General features: G+C 39.7%; 1 protein-coding gene across 3 annotated transcripts in view; it reads left to right on the top strand.

Moving 5' to 3' along the window:
- gnb1l (guanine nucleotide binding protein (G protein), beta polypeptide 1-like) overlaps positions 1 to 22179 on the top strand; it is an 89215-nt gene that overhangs the window by 45225 nt on the left and 21811 nt on the right. For 2 of the 3 annotated variants that reach the window (XM_051921121.1, XM_051921120.1), the window contains exons 3-7: positions 8818 to 8939; positions 9454 to 9579; positions 9802 to 9964; positions 17988 to 18080; positions 20995 to 21210. In XM_051921121.1, the coding sequence (XP_051777081.1) occupies positions 8821 to 8939; positions 9454 to 9579; positions 9802 to 9964; positions 17988 to 18080; positions 20995 to 21210 (717 nt within the window). In that variant the 5' untranslated portion in view covers positions 8818 to 8820. The remainder of the gene's footprint in view (positions 1 to 8817; positions 8940 to 9453; positions 9580 to 9801; positions 9965 to 17987; positions 18081 to 20994; positions 21211 to 22179) is intronic. The other variant, XM_051921122.1, reaches the window with a different exon arrangement.

Below are 22179 nucleotides of genomic sequence, written 5' to 3'. Positions count from 1 at the left end.
ATACATTTAGGCATAACCACTCATACTATCCATATACCTTGGTAATTAGTCCAGATATGGTGCAGTGTCACAGGAACCATCTCTTCATCAGCTACTGAACATTGCGTGGAAAAAAAACACCAGTCTTCACATGGAAAAATTACGTGATAACTGAAAATGGTATATGTGGCTCAAATGTACAGGAAAGGTGACAAAATGGATCACAGTGATTATAGACCAGTGAGACTTCTATCATGTGCAAAATTCATGAAAACTATCATATAAAATAAATTAGACTACTTGGGTTTATGAATGATAGATCCTGCTAAACATATCTGTTAATCTTTGCTGAACAAGTAGCTGGAATAAACAAAACCATACCATTCTGAAAATGAATATTGAAACTTTTCACATTAGAGGTAATTTTGAAAGCTAAATTTGAATTTCTTTAATATGTTAAAGGCAAAGAGCACAGGTAAGAGGAATAATGCTGTTTATGAGGTGAGGGTATCAGTGGAGTCTGTTTCTTCATCTACTTTTTACTAATTTTTATGAAAAAGATACTAGTTATTCTAGTTAGTTACAACTGGGAGCAGAGCAAAAGCAATTTAAAAAGACATAGACAATCTTCAAAGCTTAACGAACAAGTGAAAAAATTAAGTTTATCATAGAAAAGTGCAAAGTACTGTATGCAGGCAATAAGAACTTTATAAATAGAGGATAGATAACGCTAACCTAGAGGAAGCAACTCCTGAAATGATTTTAAGGGTTTACTTTGATGCAATATTTTAATTGTGCAGGCACTGTCCATTCACAATTAAAAAACAGAGAAAATGTTACATTTTATTGTTTAAACTGCAGAATATTAATGAATGGCCAGTTTGCTTAGGCTCTGTAATGCGCTAGTGCAATCTCATTTGGTGAACTGTGTAGCTGCTGGTGAGTAAGGCAGGATCAAGCATGAGCCAAACACGTACCAAAAGTAATCTCGAAGTCCTAAAAAGTTTTAGTGAAATTTCAAAGCAAACAGTCCACACAAAGATAGAAAAGCATTTTTACAAAATATAGAATAAAAGGCAAAAAAAAAAGAAAAATGCTTCTTCTTGTTAAACTTTAGTTGATTCTACAATTAAGGCTAAGTTATTTTTCTATGCTTTACTTCACATTCAGTATGTTCTAAATGTACGGCTCTGAACATCCCACTGAGCACGTTAAGGTACAGTTTGAAACTGTGTGCCCTCTATGCCTTACACATGGCAAGGCAGGTCACTAACTGAGAATAATCTGTAATCAGAGGGACAATAAATAGTTAGAATATTACCTTTCAATTCAGCTTGTGGGGGTTATAAGAACCTCTCATATATCCATCCATCCATCCATCCTCTTCCGCTTATCCGAGGTCGGGTTGCGGGGGCAGCAGCTTGAGCAGAGATGCCCAGACTTCCCTCTCCCCGGCCACTTCTTCTAGCTCTTCCGGGGGAATCCCAAGGCGTTCCCAGGCCAGCCGGGAGACAGTCCCTCCAGCGTGTCCTGGGTCTTCCCCGGGGCCTCCTCCCGGTTGGACGTGCCCGGAACACCTCACCAGGGAGGCATCCTGATCAGATGCCCGAGCCACCTCATCTGACTCCTCTCGATGCGGAGGAGCAGCGTCTCTACTCTGAGCCCCTCCCGGATGACTGAGCTTCTCACCCTGTCTTTAAGGGAGAGCCCAGACACCCTGCGGAGGAAACTCATTTCAGCCGCTTGTATTCGCGATCTCGTTCTTTCGGTCACTACCCATAGTTCATGACCATAGGTGAGGGTAGGAACATAGATCGACTGGTAAATTGAGAGCTTCGCCTTGCGGCTCAGCTCCTTTTTCACCACGACAGACCGATGCAATGCCCGCATTACTGCGGATGCCGCACCGATCCGCCTGTCGATCTCACGCTCCATTCTTCCCTCACTCGTGAACAAGACCCCGAGATACTTGAACTCCTCCACTTGAGGCAGGATCTCGCTACCAACCCTGAGAGGGCACTCCACCCTTCTCTGGCTGAGGACCATGGTTTCGGATTTGGAGGTGCTGATTCCCATCCCAGCCACTTCACACTCAGCTGCGAACCGATCCAGAGAGAGCTGAAGATCATGGCCTGATGAAGCAAACAGGACAACATCATCTGCAAAAAGCAGTGACCCAATCCTGAGTCCACCAAGCCGGACCCCCTCAACGCCCTGGCTGCGCCTAGAAATTCTGTCCATAAAAGTTATGAACAGAATCGGTGACAAAGGGCAGCCCTGGCGGAGTCCAACTCTCACTGGAAACGGGTTCGACTTACTGCCGGCAATGCGGACCAAGCTCTGACACCAATCGTACAGGGACCGAACAGCTCTTATCAGGGGGTCCGGTACCCCATACTCTCGGAGCACCCCCCCCACAGGATTCCCCGAGGGACACGGGTCGAACGCCTTTTCCAAGTCCACAAAACACATGTAGACTGGTTGGGCGAACTCCCATGCACCCTCCAGGACCCTGCTAAGGGTATAGAGCTGGTCCACTGTTCCGCGACCAGGACGAAAACCACACTGTTCCTCCTGAATCCGAGACTCGACTATCCGACGGACCCTCCTCTCCAGAACCCCCGAATAGACTTTTCCAGGGAGGCTGAGGAGTGTGATCCCTCTGTAGTTGGAACACATCCTCCGGTCCCCCTTCTTAAAGAGGGGGACCACCACTCCAGTCTGCCAATCCAGAGGCACTGTCCCTGATGTCCATGCGATGTTGCAGAGACGTGTCAACCAAGACAGCCCTACAACATCCAGAGCCTTGAGGAACTCCGGGCGTATCTCATCCACCCCCGGGGCCCTGCCACCAAGGAGTTTTTTGACCACCTCGGTGATCTCAGTCCCAGAGATGGGGAGCCCACCTCCGAGTCCCCAGGCTCTGCTTCCTCATTGGAAGGCATGTTGGTGGGATTGAGGAGATCTTCGAAGTACTCCCCACACCGACACACAACGTCCCGAGTCGAGGTCAGCAGCGCACCATCCCCACCATACACAGTGTTGACACTGCACTGCTTCCCCCTCGTTGGACGGTGGACCAGAATCTCCTCGAAGCCGTCCGAAAGTCGTTCTCCATGGCCTCCCCAAACTCCTCCCATGCCCGAGTTTTTGCCTCAGCAACCACCGAAGCCCCATTCCGCTTGGCCTGCCGGTACCTATCAGCTGCCTCCAGAGTCCCACAGGACAAAAGGGACCGGTAGGACTCCTCCTTCAGCTTGACGGCATCCTTCACCGCTGGTGTCCACCAACAGGTTTGGGGATTGCCGCCACGACAGGCACCGACTACCTTACGGCCACAGCTCCGGTCAGCCGCCTCAACAATAGAGGCACGGAACATGGCCCATTCGGACTCAATGTCCCCCACCTCCCTCGGGATGTGGTCGAAGTTCTGTCTGGAGGTGGGAGTTGAAGCTACTTCTGACAGGGGGCTCTGCCAGACGTTCCCAGCAGACCCTCACAACACATTTGGGCCTACCAGGCCTGACCGGCATCCTCCCCCACCATCGGAGCCAACTCACCACCAGGTGGTGATCAGTTGACAGCTCCGCCCCTCTCTTCACCCGAGTGTCCAAGACATGTGGCCGCAGGTCCGACGACACGACCACAAAGTCGATCTTCGAACTGAGGCCTAGGGTGTCCTGGTGCCAAGTGCACATATGAACACCCCTATGCTTGAACATGGTGTTCGTTATGGACAATCCGTGGTGAGCACAGAAGTCCAATAACAAAACACCGTTCGGGTTCAGATCAGGGGGGCCATTCCTCCCAATCACGCCCTTCCAGGTCTCACTGTCATTGCCCACGTGAGCATTGAAGTCTCCCAGCAGTACGAGGGAGTCCCCAGAAGGTATGCCCTCCAGCACCCCCTCCAGGGACTCCAAAAAGGGTGGGTACTCCGAACTGCTGTTCGGTGCATACGCACAAACAACAGTTAGGACCCGTCCCCCCACCCGAAGGTGGAGGGAGGCTACCCTCTCGTCCACCGGGGTAAACCCCAATGTACAGGCTCCAAGTCGGGGGGCAATAAGTATGCCCACACCAGCTCGGCGCCTCTAATCGGGGGCAACTCCAGAGTGATAGAGAGTCCAGCCCCTCTCAAGGAGATTGGTTCCAGAGTCCAAGCTGTGCGTCGAGGTGAGCCCGACTATATCTAGCCGGAACCTCTAAGCTCAGGTTCCTTCCCCTTCAGAGAGGTGACATTCCACGTCCCAAGAGCCAGCTTCTGTAGCCGAGGATCAGACCGCCAAGGTCCCCGCCTTCGGCCACCACCCAACTCACACTGCACCCGACCTCCTTGGCCCCTCCCATAGGTGGTGAGCCCATGGGAAGGGGGACCCACATTGCCTCTTCGGGCTGTGCCCGGCTAAGCCCCATGGGTGCAAGCCCGGCCACCAGGCGCTCGCCATCGAGCCCCACCTCCAGGCCTGGCTCCAGAGCGGGGCCCCGGTGACCCGCGTCCGGGCGAGGGAAAACGCTGTCCAAATTTTGTATTCATCATGGAGGTTTTGTTGAACCGCACTTTGTCACCTCTCATATACTATGCACTAATTTATAGGCAAATGTTTAACATAATTAAGAAAATACTTCTATCAACTTAACATGACCTAAATAACCTCACAAATGGCTCTTACAAACTGTGTTCTGCTGTGGTTACCACTCTCCAAAAAGACATAGCCATACTATAAGATGTGTAGAGAGGAGAAACTAAGTATGTTTCGGGATTAAAGGGTAAATCCTAATCTGATAGACTCTGGGAAACTATATGGTAGTCTTGAGCACAGGAGGCTGCTTGGGAGTCTAATCTATGTCTTCAGAATTCTTAGTCATCAACATCGTCACAGTTTTTTAATTAAATAACTGAATCTTGTACTTTAGGGCAGTGATGGATGTTGAGGAGGAATGATTTTTTTAAGACTGAAGACAGAAATCATTTAATTTTAAACTAGAAGACCTTTGGGAATGTGGAGAAAATGATGAAGTCATGCAGTAGAAGCAGAAGCCTTGACACCTTTTATAAGATATATGGATATGAGCTTAGGGGGCACTTAATTATTAGTTAACAAACCAAACTTCAGGGACTGAATTATCTCCTTTTGTTTGTTAAACTTGCTATGTTTTACAGTCATGGCCGAATTGGCAGCCCTGGAATTTTCCTTGAAAATGCACCATTTCTCCCAGAAAATTGTTGCAGTTACAAATGTTTTGGTATACACTTGTTTATTTCCTTTATGTGCATTGGAACAACACAGAAAAACAGAAAAAAAGCCAAATCTGACATCATAACACACAGAACTCAAAAACCGGGCTGGACAAAATTATTGGCACCCTCTACTTAATATTTGGTTGCACTCCCTTTGGAAAAAATAACTGAAATCAAGCGCTTCCTATAACCATCAACAAGCTTGTTACACCTGTCAACTGGAATTTCTGACCACTCTTCTTATGCAAACTGCTCAAGATCTCTCAGATTTGAAGGGCGCCTTCTCCCATCAGCAATTTTGTGATCTCTCCATAAGTGTTCAATCGACTTTAGATCTGGACTCATTGCTGGCCACTTCAGAACTCTCCAGTGCTTTGTCTTCAGCCATTTCTGGGTGCTTTTAGAGGTATGTTTGGGGTCATTGTCCTGCTGGAACACCCATGACCTCTGACACTGGGCCTTACATTGCGCCCCAATATCTTTTGGTAGTCTTCAGATTTCATGATGCCTTGCACACAGTCAAGGCATCCAGTGCCAGAGGCAGCAAAACATCCCCAAAACATCTTAGAACCTCCACCATGTTTGACTGCAGGTACTGTGTTCTTTTCTTTGTAGGCCTCATTCCATTTTCTGTATACAGTAGAATGATGAGCTTTACCAAAAAGCTCTACCTTGGTCTCATCTGTCCACAAGACGTTCGCCCAGAAGGATTTTGGCTTCCTCAAGTACATTTTGGCAAACTCCAGTCTGGCTTTTGTATGTTTCTGTGTCAGCAGTGGGGTCCTCCTGGCTCTCCTGCCATAGTGTTTCATTTCGTTCAGATGTCAACTGATAGTTCGAGCTGACACTGTTGCACCCTGAGTCTGCAAAACAGCTTGAATATGTTTTGAAGTTGATTGGGGCTGTTTATCCACCATTCGGACTATCCTTCGTTGCAGTCTTTTATCAATTTTTCTGTTCCGTCCACGTCCAGGGAGATTAGCTACAGTGCCATGTGTTGTGAACTTCTTGATTATGTTGTGCACAGTGGACAAAGGAACATGAAGATCTCTGGAGATGGACTTGTAGCCTTGAGATTGTTGATATTTTTCCACAATTTTTGTTCTCAAGTCCTCAGACAATTCTCTGCTCTTCTTTCTGTTCTCCATGCTTAGTGTGGCACACTCAGACACACAACAGAAAGGTTGAGTCAACTTTTCTCCATTTTAACTGGCTTCAGGTGTGATTGCTGTATTGCCAGCACCTGTTTCTTGCCACAGGTGAGTTCAAATGAGCATCATATGCTTGAAATAAAACGATCTACCCACAATTTTGAAAGGTGCCAATAATTTTGTCCGGCCCATTTTTGGAGTTCTGTGTGACATGATGTCAGATTTGGCTTTTATTCTCCTTTTTTTGTGTTGTTCCAATGCACATAAAGGAAATAAACATGTATATACAAAAACATTTGTAATTGCAATAATTTTCTGGGAGAAATGGTGCATTTTGTGGGAAAATTCCAAGGGTGCCGATAATTTCAGCCATGACTTTATATAGTCTTCATTGTTGGAAGAATGACATTAGAACAATCTAGATGAGAACAGGCCATTCAGCCCAACAAAGTTTGCCAGTCCTATCCACTTACTGTAATTCTTCTAAAAAAGCATCGTCTAGTTTCGAAAGTCCCTTACAGTCAGAGGAAGAGAAGTGAGAAGAAAGTCTTCTCAAATATAACTGAGGCATATCAGCTGTAGATAGAAATAATTAATATTACACTTTGGGTATATGAGACACCTTGGATATTATTAACTTCACCTACACCTCAACAATGCCACCCAGATTAAGTATTTGAAAAACCATGAACTGACACCAATTATAGTAACACTTTAGCTGTTGAAATGAGCTAAACAGAAACCTGTCAGGCCAAGTTTTTCAGAAAACGACAGGAATTAATACATGGTTACGTTTTTGTTAGTACTGTCAAGAGATTACTCCAAGGTCTATATTGCCCAAACCAGTTACTTCGCTCTGTCCCATATTAAAAATTTTTCTGTGGTATACAGTGCATCCGGAAAGTATTCACAGCGCATCACTTTTTCCACATTCTGTTATGTTACAGCCTTGTTCCAAAATGGATTAAATTCATTTTTTCCTCAGAATTCTACACACAACACCCCATAATGACAACGTGAAAAAAGTTTACTTGAGGTTTTTGCAAATTTATTAAAAATAAAAAAACTGAGAAATCCCAGTTTGAGGGGGTGTTGTGTGTAGAATTCTGAGGAAAAAATGAATTTAATCATTTTGGAACAAGGCTGTAACATAACAGAATGTGGAAAAAGTGATGCGCTGTGAATTACTTTCTGGATGCACTCTACCTGTCCATGCTGCATATTTTAGAAGTAGATGCCCTCTTCCTGAAACTGATTTTGGACTTGATTGTCTGCTAAACTAATCCTGTTTACATTTACATCGGCAGACACCTTAACCTAGTCAATGTACAAAATCAAGATACATTGCAACTGTGCATATACTATATGTGTCTACATGGACAGTATGTATTTGTAAATAAATAGTGAGAACAGAGGGCAGCACAGTCATTTGGGGACAGTGGTTAAACCATGAGTCTTAATTATTCAAAAGTGCACTGCTCAAACTATAATGCCATATTGCCTTTCATCAGCAGTTATACCATTTTATATTGAAAGTTTTGCTATTTCTTTGGCATAACATAATAAAAAAAACTTGTCTCTTATTACATATGTACCCTTTACATATTCTGTTTTATATGCACAACCTGCAAAATTTGTTATTAAGCCATGAATCCATGGTTTTAAAAAAGAAAAAAAAAACAATAGACTCCTAAAATACAAGGTCAACAATAGCAGAGTACAAAAGTCAAGTGGAACATGGACAGCTGTGTATACACATGTTGAGCCGTAATGATGCTAGTATCTCATGAAGCGTTTACATTAAATTACAGAAAGAAAAAAATAGTAGATCTTGCTTCGCTTGAGTTTCTGCATATTTTTAAGTAAAATTTTACATCCCTGCATTTTCTTTGCCATTCTTGTGCTTGTTCATGATGTGTAAGTGTAAACTGCTATTACTCAACTTAGAACACATTGTAGACACATCTGCTAATGAGCAATCTGACAAAGATTCTAATAAAGGTTAAGCCTTAAATTAACTGAAATCTCAAGTCACAACTGTTTTAAGCACCACAGAACCCCCACTAATGTACATGTTGACTAGTTTTTGTTGTTTTTTTAGGCAGGAATTAAATCCCCAATGAATTAATGTACTTTTTCATTCTGGGCACTCTAATTCCAGATGTGTATTCCTACTGTGGTTTAAGGGTCATTGCAACTGGTTGTATTTTAACCTACAGCAGTGGGATGTCTGTAGTGTCCTTTGCTTCAGTACCTTATTGTTCATTTTAGTTGTCTTGCTGCAAGACAGGTGGTATGTTCAACAGTCTTGCAGAGTGGCATGACCACAGCCTTTACACCTGGAGCAATTTTTACCTTCTCTTTTGTTTGCTTTAAGCTGGGTTGCCTTACCTGATTTTCGTTTTTTTTTTTTTTTGTTTTTTTTTTTGCTTCTGTTTTTCTTAGAGAATGATGACTTTACCTCCACCTGAACCCCTGTTTGTTCTACGTGGGACTGCATCACCTGTGAACACCCTGAAATTTCACTGCAAAACTTCTTGTGGAGCTGAACCTTTCCTCTTCTCTGGGTGAGTTAAGAAATGTGGATGGGCCAGTATAAGCAAACTGAAAGTGAGACATTTAGCTGTAATGATAACCAGCACCCACAAGAAGTGACTTCTTTCAAGCCAGGACTTTATGCCAATTGTTTTTTTATGGATGACTTCCCTTTCAAATATTACCATTTGTCATATCTTTTGTATAAATGTGCCTGCAGTACAGGAGAGGAGTTATTTTCCTTTATGATTATATAATCTCAGATTTAAGAGCAATTATATCACTTACATAATAAAGTAACTGAAGAAGTCTTTGCATCTCCTTTATTTTCAGAGTTCTACTTTGTGTAGTATGTGTGTGTGACAAAAAGATTATTTTGCCAACTTCGTATCTGCCAGTTAAACATAAGAGTTTCAGGTTTATCAACAAATTAACTTTAATTATAATTGATAATGGCAAAAAGTTAACTAGCACATGGTTTATAGTGATTTGGGCCACCTGTTATATGATGGCATGGAATTATTTGCATTGCTTTTCCTGTTTCAGGTCTGGTAATGGAATAATTCACACCTGGAGCCTCACAACTAGAAGACCAGTTGCTGAACTAAATGGCCATCAGGGAAAATCAGTTTTGTGGGTGCAAACCCTATGGGACAACGATTCATTGATTAGGTTTATTTATAATTTTGTGCTAAATATTGGAAGAAATATTCTGGGGTTGTTATTAGCAAGTATGAAGATATTAATTGCATCATATTTTGGGGATTTGCGTCACATGCAGAAGATCCATTATTATAATAAGCTTAAAAAAATCTTACCACTTGTTAGTCTGTAGTGTTAAAGCAATGTAGATGTTTTTGATGTTTTTAATTTTTTCTTTTCACTCCAAGAAAGTCAGGGCCGTGATCTGAGACTTTGCTTGTGGGACCTGGCCGAGGGAAGATGTGCAGTTACTGATATCATCGAGGCAGGCAATGTTGGATTCTGTCAGTGCTCCCTGCTGGACAGGGGTAGCAGTCAGAAGCTGTTAGCTGTGCCTGGCTCCTGTTCAGATGAGGTAAGGGCCGTATTTAGTTTAGTAATAAAAGATAACTACAGTGAACAGGATGCCAGAGGCCTTCAGCAAGGCACAGTTTTTGGCCTTGCTGTTAATGTGAGATTATGATTTAAAATATGTAAATATTGACTGCGCCCTACCAGGAATCATTATTGCCTGAGGTACGTGTGACACTGTTAATTTCCTCCTCTCGTGTAGAGCACATTTAATGTTTACTAAATGTAGACTGTAGCCAAAAAATTTCCTAAATACTAAAGCACTAATTAATTGAGTAGGTGTTTTATTTATGGGCAACTCATGCCACACAAGAACAGTTTTTACCTAAGGCAAAGTACAAATTAATACCCTGTATTTTGGCTGGCTTGGAATCAGTTTATGCAATGGGATTTCTAGTATGTGTAAAAAATTTTGCTAATTAAAAAGTGTACCTTTTCACAATTAGTGTAACTAAACAGTGATACTTCTGCAAAAAAAGCATTGTGATGCATGGTATGCTATCCTATAATTTGATGAAGATTTTCAGTGTTGATAACATCATATATGTATGTATGTATGTATTTACCTTTGAGTGTTAAGCATGAGAATTTCTTCATAATTCAAACTTCAGCTCTGAAGGCAATGTTTGGTTTGAGTATCTAATGAGCATTCATCTCTTATGCCAACTTGCTTTAATACTTGCACTTAAAACAGATTATTTAACATATTCTGTGAGTAATCCGTAGGCATTTGTTGGTGGAAGTGGATTCTGGAATACAGTAATCCCTCCTCCATCGCGGGGGTTGCGTTCCAGAACCCCCCGCGAAAGGTGAAAATCCGCGAAGTAGAAACCATATGTTTATATGGTTCTTTTTATATATTTTAAGCCCTTATAAACTCTCCTACACTATTATAAACATTTCCTGCACAATTATACAGCATAAACCCTTTGTATTCTCTTAGATATTAGGTAAGATTCGTTGAAATTATGTATGTAAGCACAGTTTATACTGTATACAGTAAAACCTAAATATTATTTTAAAGATATCGAGCGTCTCCGATATCACATATGTTACAGCCATTACGACAGACAGGCCACCAGCAATAAATACGTACAATGCAAGAAAAATTGTATACAGTAAAATGTGTGTACAGTGACACTAAACTATGTACATGTAATAAGTACTGTACATAGATAATTAATTATGGTTACTCACCAACAATGACACGACGACTTGTCCGATGAGTTTAATTTTACTGCACATCAAAGGATAGCGTTACAGCTCTTCTAAAGGAGCCTCTTCAGGCGACTCTGTAGCACCGCCATTGTTCTTCCGGCAGTCTTCAATCCAAATCCCTAAAGCAGATTCCATCCAGACTACAGTAATCCCTCCTCCATCGCGGGGGTTGTGTTCCAGAGCCACCCGCGAAATAAGAAAATCCGTGAAGTAGAAACCATATGCTTATATGGTTATTTTTATATTGTCATGCTTGGGTAACAGATTTGCGCGGAAACACAGGAGGTTGTAGAGAGACAGGAACGTTATTCAAACACTGCAAACAAACATTTGTCTCTTTTTCAAAAGTTTAAACTTTGCTCCATGACAAGACAGAGATGACAGTTCAGTCTCACAATTAAAAGAATGCAAACATATCTTCCTCTTCAAAGGAGCAAACAATTCAATAGGGCTGTTTGGCTGTTAAGTATGCAAAGCACCGCGGCACAAAGCTGTTGAAGGCGGCAGCTCACACCCCCTCCGTCAGGAGCAGATAGAGAGAGAGAGATAAAAAAATCAATACGTGCCCTTTGAGCTTTTAAGTATGCGAAGCACCGTGCTGCATACTTAAAAGCTGCACACAGAAGGTAGCAACGTGAAGATAATCTTTCAGCATTTTTAGACGAGCGTCCGTATCGTCTAGGTGTGCGAACAGCCCCCCTGCTCACACCCCCTACGTCAGGATCAGAGAGAGTCAGCGCAAGAGAGAAAGAGAAATGTAAGCTGGGTAGCTTCTCAGCCATCTGACAATAGCGTCCCTTGTGTGAAATCAACTGGGCAAACCAACTGAAGAAGCATGTACCAGAAATTAAAAGACCCATTGTCCGCAGAAACCCGTGAAGCAGTGAAAAATCCGCGATATATATTTAAATATGGTTACATATAAAATCCGCGATGGAGTGAAGCCGCGAAAGGCGAAGCGCGATATAGCAAGGGATTACTGTACTGCCTTATCACGTCCACTTGCAACTTGTTTTGCGCCCTGGTTAAAGGACACTGCGGCTGTAGATCTTATATGCTTTTCCTCCTTTTTAAATAAAAAGAATCATGAACTCATTGATGCCATAATGGTGTCCTGCAGCGGTGTAGCTGTTCCCTTCCTTCAACATATCCAAAACTTTTACCTTTTCTGCAATCATTTGCATCTTCTGTTGGCGCTTGGACACGACCCCTGAAGTAGTAGCAGGAGCACGTTAATGCTGAATGAGTGAGATGAGACTTCCTGGTTAATGCAGCACTCAGTCGCTGAGCCAATCGGCACACAGGAACTTAACTGTGTGCTCTGATTAGGTAGCTTCTCAGTCATCCGCCAATAGCGTCCCTTGTATGAAATCAACTGGGCAAATCAACTGAGGAAGCATGTACCAAAAGTAAAAAGACCCATTGTCCGCAGAAACCCGCGAAGCAGCGAAAAATCTGCGTTATATATTTAGATATGCTTACATATAAAATCCGCGATAGAGTGAAGCCGCGAAAGTCGAAGCGCGATATAGCGAGGGATTACTGTACTCCAACACATTGAGAGAAAGCAGAAAGAAATACTAGTTTTGACACAGAATTAACTTTTACATTATGAAGGCTTTAAAAAAAACATCACAGAGTCACTCCACAACTTCCTCTAAATTCAGTGACCAGTAGTCCCATTTTGCTGTCTTGGCAGTTTTCCTGCTTCATGGTCTTTTTCTCTCTAGAACATGAAATGAAAAGTATATTTATCTGATCCCACAGTACAACATACACAGTGTGTTTTGGATGGGAATTGTCGTATTGAATTTTGTTTTAAATTTAGACTTACAATAAAAATATTTCTATTGTTAAATTGCATCTTCCTTGAATTTCACCATCAGTAACCTTCTTTATCAGTGCCCACATTCATTAGAATAAAAATTCTTTCCTCTAAAAACTGATTCAAAACGACCATTATCGCAAAAGACCTATATTGTGCACAGCCCCTTTACTTCCTCATATGTTTGCAGAAAGCCCAAATGTTTTCATTTATGCACATAAACTTCTTTTGGTGCACAGTGGAGTGTATCTTAATTTGCTTATTATTATTATCTGTTTAGCTTAGGACTACAATGAACTGCAGAAGATGGTGAAATCAGCACAGAATGTGTCTGTACATTGCTGTCTTCTGTTCAGGACATATATAATGCACACTGCTTCAAAAAGGCAAACTGTATTATTAAAAGTCTCAGCCATCCTATGCAGTCATTTTTCTCTGTACTTCATTCAGGTCTATTAGCACTTGCATCAGTAGATTTGGAACCGCTTACAACTGCAGGTATACTGACCATTGTATGGTGTGCCTAATGTGTATTGTTAAAGGTGTTGTCTTTATTCTATTCATTGTCTGTTTTTTGTGTTATATTACTGTCATTAATCTGTGGGAGACATGCAGATAAGAATTTTTGCTGGTTGTTGAGGTTTGAGGTTACACATAAGTGTACTTAATCCAAAGGTTAAAATTTTTTGTGGTGTTTGACAATTGAAGGGTATTGCTGTTGTACTAGTTTACAGTACTTAATTTTGTCTTTGAAAAGGAAAGCAACTGCTATTTAGTTTAGATACAGTACTGCTAAATCAGTTCTTTTATGATGTATAGTGTAAATAAACATGTTGATTTGGTACAAAATTGGAAAGTTAGTTAAAATCTTTCACATTATTAATGTAGATAAATTAAGGAAATTGATGTTGATGATTTTTGAGCTATTTGTAGCATACAAATTCTATTAAAAAAAAAAAAAAGTTGTGTTATGAGAACATTATAAATTCAGGTACCAAGTTTGTAAAACATTCCAAACTTTGTGGATTGTTATTCAAGTGACACATTAGCACTTTTCTTTTATCAGTAAATGCTTGTGATTTTTGTGATATTATTCATCTATTTTCTTCCTCCAAACTAAGTACAGTATCGTCTCATATTTGTTAAAAATATACTAATTATATAAGCACAACAAATTTTTACTTAATGCATTTTTACTAGAGATCAACTCTCAAATATAAAAAAATATATATTTAATATATCAAAATCATTTATTAGTTTTTGGACTTGCTATTCCATTTGTGTTCTGGCATGCTTTAGTCTTGCTGTTTATTATTCTTTACATAATATACTCCACACTTGTAGGTAGTGGGCACACTGTGCATTATGTCTAAAAGCTTTGGTGTGTGACAAACCCTTCCAGCTTTGAATAGAGTAGCAATCCATCAGATGATATACTGTATTTTATTATTGAAGAAACAAATTAAATTATGATTATGATGCTTGTCCTGTGCACATTTGTCATTCATTTGTCGAGCTACCTACATGTTTGATTAACTACTCTAAGGTGAATTGCATTAAGTGCCTAAAATAATAATGTTTTTTTTTTTCTTTTTCCAGAACTTAAAATTATTATGCTGTATAAAAATGTTAAAACGCCTAAATAGTTAAGATCATAGCAGGATAAATAAGTAGGACTGACCAACAGTAGGAATTGCCATGAGAATATAATAAAAATATTGTGGTTAAAGGTTTTGTTGTGTAGTGGATTTGGGTGAATCTAAATGCAGTCAGGGTCTGCACTATGAACTATTTAATAAACTATTTATATTCATTTAGTGTTAATTATGGAAACACAATATGTGTTTAGAAAGACCAGTAGTAAAGTGAATAAAAGTGAGTAACCTTAAACAGAAACAGCTAATAATGCACTTTTTTAAAAACATAGTGTGTGGCACTTTAAATTTTACCATTTTGTCCAATAGGTTCTATTTATTTTATGTATTGTATCATTTAAAAATATAAAGAATATCTTAACTTTAGTAGGTCTTTGGAAAGAACCATAAGTGGGTAGCGATATTTGTTGCAGTGCCACTACATTGTTCCTCCTTCCTGCTGATAAAGCCTCATGTCTGTAGCAGATCTCTGGTCAGCACTTTGCAACAGCACTGAGATGGCCGATGTTTTCCTTCTCCATTTCCCTTCTCCCAAGAAAACCACCCAGCTTTTTTGGGGGTGGACCATCCCTCTTAAATTCTTACTATGAAAATTTTATTTGGCATTTTTTGTTATCCTCTTTTTTTTTTTTTTAATGTGTATTTTTTTTTCATCTCTCTGTTTTGATGTCTGTCATTATTAAGAAAATATCTAGGATGCTGCTGATCAGGAAATGTTTTGGCTTGCATCATTGCGTTTTCCTCCACGTTGTTCCAGGATTGCACTTTTCAAACTTTGTATCAGGTGTCTATTCTATTTTCTGAAGACAATATTTTAAGTGAGAAAAACCAGGAGAAGTAAAGCCTCCATAACACATTTTTTTCAGTTAAAGTATCATTTGTGTTGAAGATCATCTTCAAGGTGAAGTTAAATGCCTCTAGCACAATGTTTCTCAACCTGTTCCGTGTCATGACCCACTTTTTCACATGAATGTTTCTTTCTTGGTAAATCGAAGATGATGATAACAATCAGAGCATTGGGTTTTCCTTAGGGAATTACCTTCATCAAAGCTTTGAGTTTAAATACATCACACAACAATGCTGATCTCTTAGGCAACCCACCACAATCTCATACCAATTCTAAATAGGAACTTGCATTCCACTGGCAGCAATGGATGAGAAGTACTGCCCTAATATACTTGGATGTGGTGTTTGTCATCCACCAGAACATGTGTGATGTTTTGGGCTTGCTCCAGTATTACCACAACTGCCTTTTATTTTAGCCCCTAACAAGTAACCTAATCCTGGTAGTACATACATTTATGAATTATAGAAATGCTAAAGCAAATAACTCTTAATTTATAAACACCAAAAACATGAAATGTTTTAGCTAAGTTTAAAAATATGCCATTTACCATGATAAGTGAATCCTCTGAATGAAATGTGAACTCTAACCAATCCTGTAGTCTGACAGTAGTTGTAATATTTAATGTGTTGTCAGTCATAATCCAAGTAAGTATCATTTTATTCAGTTATCTCCTAGATCAAAATCCAACAGTTATGCCAGATTTTCCATCGTTTGGCTCTCTGAGACATCATGTTAACACTAAATTACTTATCTGTAGTAAGTGAGAAGTACTCCATTGTCCTCAACAAGTTACCCACCTCAGATGAAAACATTATTTTAGAGCTATAGGATGGAAATTTTAGAGTAATGTTTTCTGCGTTCAAAATATACTATTGATAAAAGGTTTGCGATATCTATTTATATGTACTTTTCTCAATAACATTTTAGCTTTACTAATTTGACAAATGACCATTTACAGTAAGTGAAGGCCGTCTGGTATTATGGCAAATACTCAGCAGTCCTTACTTTAATGATAGACTTTTTTTGTTGACATAATTTAAGTGCCATGAATGTTTGAGTCACAAGTATGACAATACATTAGTTATATTTGCATCTCCACAAGAATTTCTTTTCACAGCAAATATAAATGTGATTTAAATAAAATGGCTTCAACAGTTTAGTTTAGCATTAAAACAAAAAAAATGCCAAATGGGGTGTGACAGTTTACGGTCCTCTTGACCCCTTGAACCCTCTGACCACTCTTCAGACACCAGGTAGAAGTCCAATAATTATTTATTTGGACAATAACAAAGTGCACAAAGCACCTACACTCCACAATACTCATATGATAAATCAATAATCAATAATAAACAATCAATACAATCCTCCACTCCCAGATGCATTGCCACCCTTAGGGGCGTAGGGCAAATAATCCTTGTTCCTCCCTGCAGCGGTCCCCATGGCATCCAGCAGGGTTGGGGATAAAAACTGCATTGTCCAGAATTCCCTGCTGGCATTCGGGGCAGCTCCATGCTGCAGGGAGAGCTCCACTTGGCGGCCTGGGGGTATTGGCCGGGATGAACGGCCGGCCACATAGCACAGGGGGCAGTTGTGGAATGTTTTTTTATAAGGTCATCCATTTATCATGGCCACTTTAGCCTCAACCATTGAGCTTTTAAATGCAAGCTTCATGCACTTATTTGTGTGTGTGTGTGTGTGTTGTTGTTTTTTTTCTTTTTTTTGCAGGTCACACTAAGTGGAGTATTTCCTCCTCTTTATCTCTTTCTTTTTAAACAAGACAAATGGTGCAAGAGGAAATGGCAATAGTTTAAAAATGGTTTGGTGATAGTAGGGGCATTGGAGGCAGAGTAACTGTGAGGGAATATTTATGACGATCATTGACAATGCTTTTACAATATTATAGTACTCAACTTTAGGTATGCGCACCACTATTGATGTACAAAGGAGCCTTGCATTGTCTCATTGTGTTCCTGCTGTGACTAAAATGTGGAAGAAAATACATGTTAAAAGATTGACACTGGCTGTAATGCAATAATCATAATCTTGTGCTGTAAAAAGTCATAAGAACTTTAGTTGATTAAAATCTTTTTAAGCTTTATAGGTAAACAGTCTTTGGTATTCTTGTGACCTTACTGTTCCCAGCACAGTGATTTCTTCGTTCTGCATAGATGTCAGGGGATTATGACCATAAATAACTAAAGACCAAAGTAACAATTATCATCATGTTCAGCAGATTCTCTTGTTTTGCAGATTAGTAGTCATTGTGATTAGTTTTAATGTTTGTGCTTTTGAGGATTCTTTTTTATTTAGATCTACTGCATTTTTTTCATAGGTTTGCTTGATTGATATGTATAATTAACTAATTTTAGTTACAGTATATTAGAACTTTACTTTCAAAAATACAGTACAATAAAATCTGGACACAAAAAGTCTAGATCTTGTTAGGTCTGTATTGATAGTCTTCATTCTGTCCTTTTTCCAGGTTCAAATCTTGGATCTCGCTACCAAAATGAAAGTGTGTTCCTTAAAGCCAAGCCTTAAGTTGGGGATGCCAATGTGTATACGCCTGTGGCAGGTAAATACCCTTAGATTTATAGCTGTCAAGAAGAAATCCAGCAGACTAATGGATGAATCCTATTGCCCACAGCTTCACATAAGTCATCTTTATGATAATTTTTTTCCTTCTTTTTCAAGTTTCTCAGTTGTTCAATTGAAGATGAATCGTGGTGTGTTATATAAACTGATTTAAGAACTGACTGGTGTTGTGTAAACAGTCACAGAATCATTATAACCTTAAAATTATTATTAATGTTATTGATTTATTTATATTGTTTTGTTTTTTTTAAAGAGTAGGTAAGGCTTGTCTAACTGGCACAGAGTTAAGAAAGTGTTGTATTCGGGGGAGAGAGAGACAAGAGAATGACAGCAGTCATCAAAGCTGGAAATGAAAGAGCAAAGTCATCATTAGATGCTTGTGGCTGCAGCTTTAGTTGAAATGATACTTGAGAACTGTGTGTGCACTGTGCAGTTTAATTAATATCTGACTATCTCCTAGTATTAAAAGAACTAAAACTACTTTCCATTGAATTATTGCTCCTTAACTTGACACCGCAGATTAATATTTGGTCAGAGAGGCTAGAGTGCTGGTAGTTTGACAAGCTGCCAATGAGGTGAATACTCCTTTCACCCCATAAGTCAAGGAATATATTCAAATATTGAGAAGGTTGTGTGCAGCCAAACTACAGGTTTTGTCTCGCCACCTCTTTTTGGAAGATATGCTACCTCATTTTCTTTAATTGAATTTATAGATGCATTATATTTTTTCAGTTGATTTTTATGCATAATCAGTTAACACACTTGGAGCTGTAGATTTTTAATTTTAATTTTGAACTTGCCATTTTGTTTGAATAGGTGACTATTCCTTTTCTATATAATATTAAATATATGAATCCTGTAAGAATAAGGTAGAGCTCTAATTATGACCATCAATGAAATGCAATAATGCTGTTTTGTCTTTTTAATAGATTTTTTTTTGCTTTTTTCCCCACCATAATTGTATATAAACTCCTTGAAGGAGGTTAAACCTTTTGCTTGTAGATTTGCTAGTTATTTAGTCATTATTATAATGCTTACGTCAAAAGGTACTTTTTCCTGAAATCTTTTTTGCTTTCTATTTCATAATAGTCTTTTTATAGACATTTCCTTTTAACACTTTTATAACTTTAACATTTTATTCCATCTTAGTCATTGCTGTAACACAATTGTAAGAATAAATATGCAGGTTTTAACAGTTATCTTATCAGATTTAGCTACTACAGAAAGCACGTTGGCAATTTGACCTTATATTGAAGGATGGTAAGGCAACTTTTCACATTTGTGTGGACAGTTTAGAATTGACAGATATCCTGTACACATGTTCTTGTGTATTAGGAATAATGGATGTTTCACAAGTTTGGAAAAACTCACTGCAGTCTGAAAGAGACTTCATAATGGCTAAAGTTTAATGACTTCAGAAGACCTTCATTGATCATTTGTTACATTTCATTTATGCAGGTTGGATGCGTTTGTGTGCAGTTCTTGTCTTTTGGTGTTACCTAACAGATGATTTTCCATTCCAACAACACACCATGTTATGTATTAATACACTGCCATTTTTCTGTCTTTATATTATTTATATACATAGATATAAGTTTACTGTTAAGGCCCTCTTCACTTAAGTGGAAAAAATGCTTAAAATGTAAGTTAACTTCCAGATGTGGCTGTTGCTGAAATATATAAGTAGCTGACAAATTACTCAACTGTCTTCTGTTATTTCTTTTTTTTCCCCTCACTGAGATGTACTCCCAAATGACATGCCACCTTGTTTTCACCTTTTAGGTTTGCGGAATTGTCATCCTGCGAGTGTCCCAAACCACCCACACACAGTTAAACTGCCTTGTGATTACATTGAAGTGAGCTTTGGGAGGACTAAAAATAAAATCTTAGGAGACTTTCCTGTAGTGTCTTGTCCTAGAGTAAAATTTTCTCTTAGTAATTCAAACGAGACACCCTCCACCCCTTTTGCTTCTGCCTGGACATTACTCGCCATTGGAATAAATAATGAGTCTTTTCCTGAAGTGTAACGTATTGTCCACTAAAGCACCTTCTTTAAGATTGACTGTGACGGATATTATAAATTAGGCATCCGCCCAGGGTACTCTGCCCTTTGACCCTTAATATCATCAATCAAAACGTTTCACTAAATTATATTTGTGCTCTGTAAATAAAACATTTAGTCAGGGTGCCCGACAAGCAGGCGTCCAGAAGTAAGGGGCCATACTATGCGTGTTTGTTTGTTTTTTTTTTTTTTTTTCCTTTTATTTATTTCAATACTATATTTGATGTGTATAAAATGCAAGTGGGCTAATGAGCTGCAGTTGCCTAGGGCAAAATGATGTCCAGTTTAGTTGACAAACTAGTTGCTTGGTATTGAGGCTAGTCGTAACTAATTTGACCTCACGTTCATAAAGCCATGCTGTTGCGGTTAGCGCCAGATGAATGGTTTCCCTAAGGGGCATCTACACATACTGCTGTACATCTCCAACTATAAATTTCATACAGAGACAGTTTTTCTAGTAATGTAATACATCATATGGCCTCTCTTTTGCTGTAATACAGATTGAATCCTGAGCCCCTCGTTTTAAGTTTATGATTTAAGAGGTGTTTGTACTGCTAGTTTTTTATATTTTCTTAAACCTGTCTCTCTCTCTCTCTCTCTCTCTCTCTCTGTCTGTATTTTTTAGCTGTTGCTTTGGCCCTCTAAATGTGCCAATCTACTTGCATGGCTAAGAAATCAAATGCAGAATTATCAGACATCTGTAATAGACTAATTATTTCTTAGTGATGCTGAAAGTTATTCAAAGTTGATGCTTTACTATATGAAGTAAACAGCTGATTATTTTGGAATTACTGCCCTTGCTTCCACTGTTGACATCTTTTTCTTTCCACAGCCTGATTTTGGTCTTGATCCCCTGTTATTAGCGGGATATGAGAATGGCTCTCTCACTCTTTGGAGTTTATCCGAAAGGCGTCAGCTGTGTTCTCTTTCCTGTCATAATGAGCCAGTCTTGAGTCTTGACTTTGACTCAGAGAAGTTGCAAGGTGTCTCTGGTGCACCAGATAAGGCAATTAAGATCTGGAAGCTTGATGGACAACATTGCCTAAAGGTCAGGAATGGTGAATGATGTGTTTTTCTTTCTTCAATGTTACCCTATATGTGTGTGTGTGTGTGTGTGTGTGTGTGTGTGTGTGTGTGTGTGTTTATATAATGGAAAGGTGACTGGCTGACAGACCTACTGATTTACTCAATCAGTCATCAACAAAAACACTGTTTCTTGTGTAGTTAAAAATCTGAAATTCGGCAGGCTTGTACATCTATCTCTGTACCTGTCTGCTAAAAAAAAAACAACATTTCGATATGTCAAAATGTAGGGGTAGAAGAAATATAGAAAACTAAATACCCAAAAAGTTTCCTCACACAGTCCAAAAGACATGCAGGTTAGGTGGATTGGCGATTCTAAATTGGCCCTAGTGTGTGCTTGGTGTGTTTGTATGGGTCCTGCGGTGGGTTGGCACCCTGCCCGGGATTGGTTCCTGCCTTGTGCCCTGTGTTGGCTGGGATTGGCTCCAGCAGACCCCCGTGACCCTGTGTTCGGATTCAGCGGGTTGGAAAATGGATGGATGGATGGATAAATACTCAAAAATCTCAAAAATGCCTTGATGGATTTGATTGAAATTTGGTGATACTTTAGGAAAAAGAAAATTAGTTGACACATTTTTTTATTTTTCGATATTTATTAATATTGTGTTAACTTGCATGCTCTTGCCTACTCTGAAAATGTGCTTCATGCAAATGAAGGATGCAGTAGATGTGATTGACGGGCCACACAGATAGCATTAATAAGCAATAGTGTGGATGGATGACTTGTGACAGGACAGAAAAAAAGAAACATGACCATGTTATAAAATTGAAGGAGAAAGTTAGCAAAGCTCTAGGAAGAAGCATAACTCAATGGTTAGTAACACTCTGAGATGAGTACTAGCTCTCTTCTTGGTTGTCTGTTCTGCTCTGACCCTGGTCGCAGTGCTGACAACTGACCCCATGCACTTTGATTGCGGTGCTGCAAACTTAAAGG

The sequence above is a fragment of the Erpetoichthys calabaricus genome, chromosome 18, assembly GCF_900747795.2.
Source record: "Erpetoichthys calabaricus chromosome 18, fErpCal1.3, whole genome shotgun sequence".
NCBI lineage: Eukaryota > Metazoa > Chordata > Cladistia > Polypteriformes > Polypteridae > Erpetoichthys > Erpetoichthys calabaricus.
The sequence above is the reverse complement of the archived record's forward strand: the minus strand, read 5'-3'. Positions and strand labels throughout refer to the sequence as shown.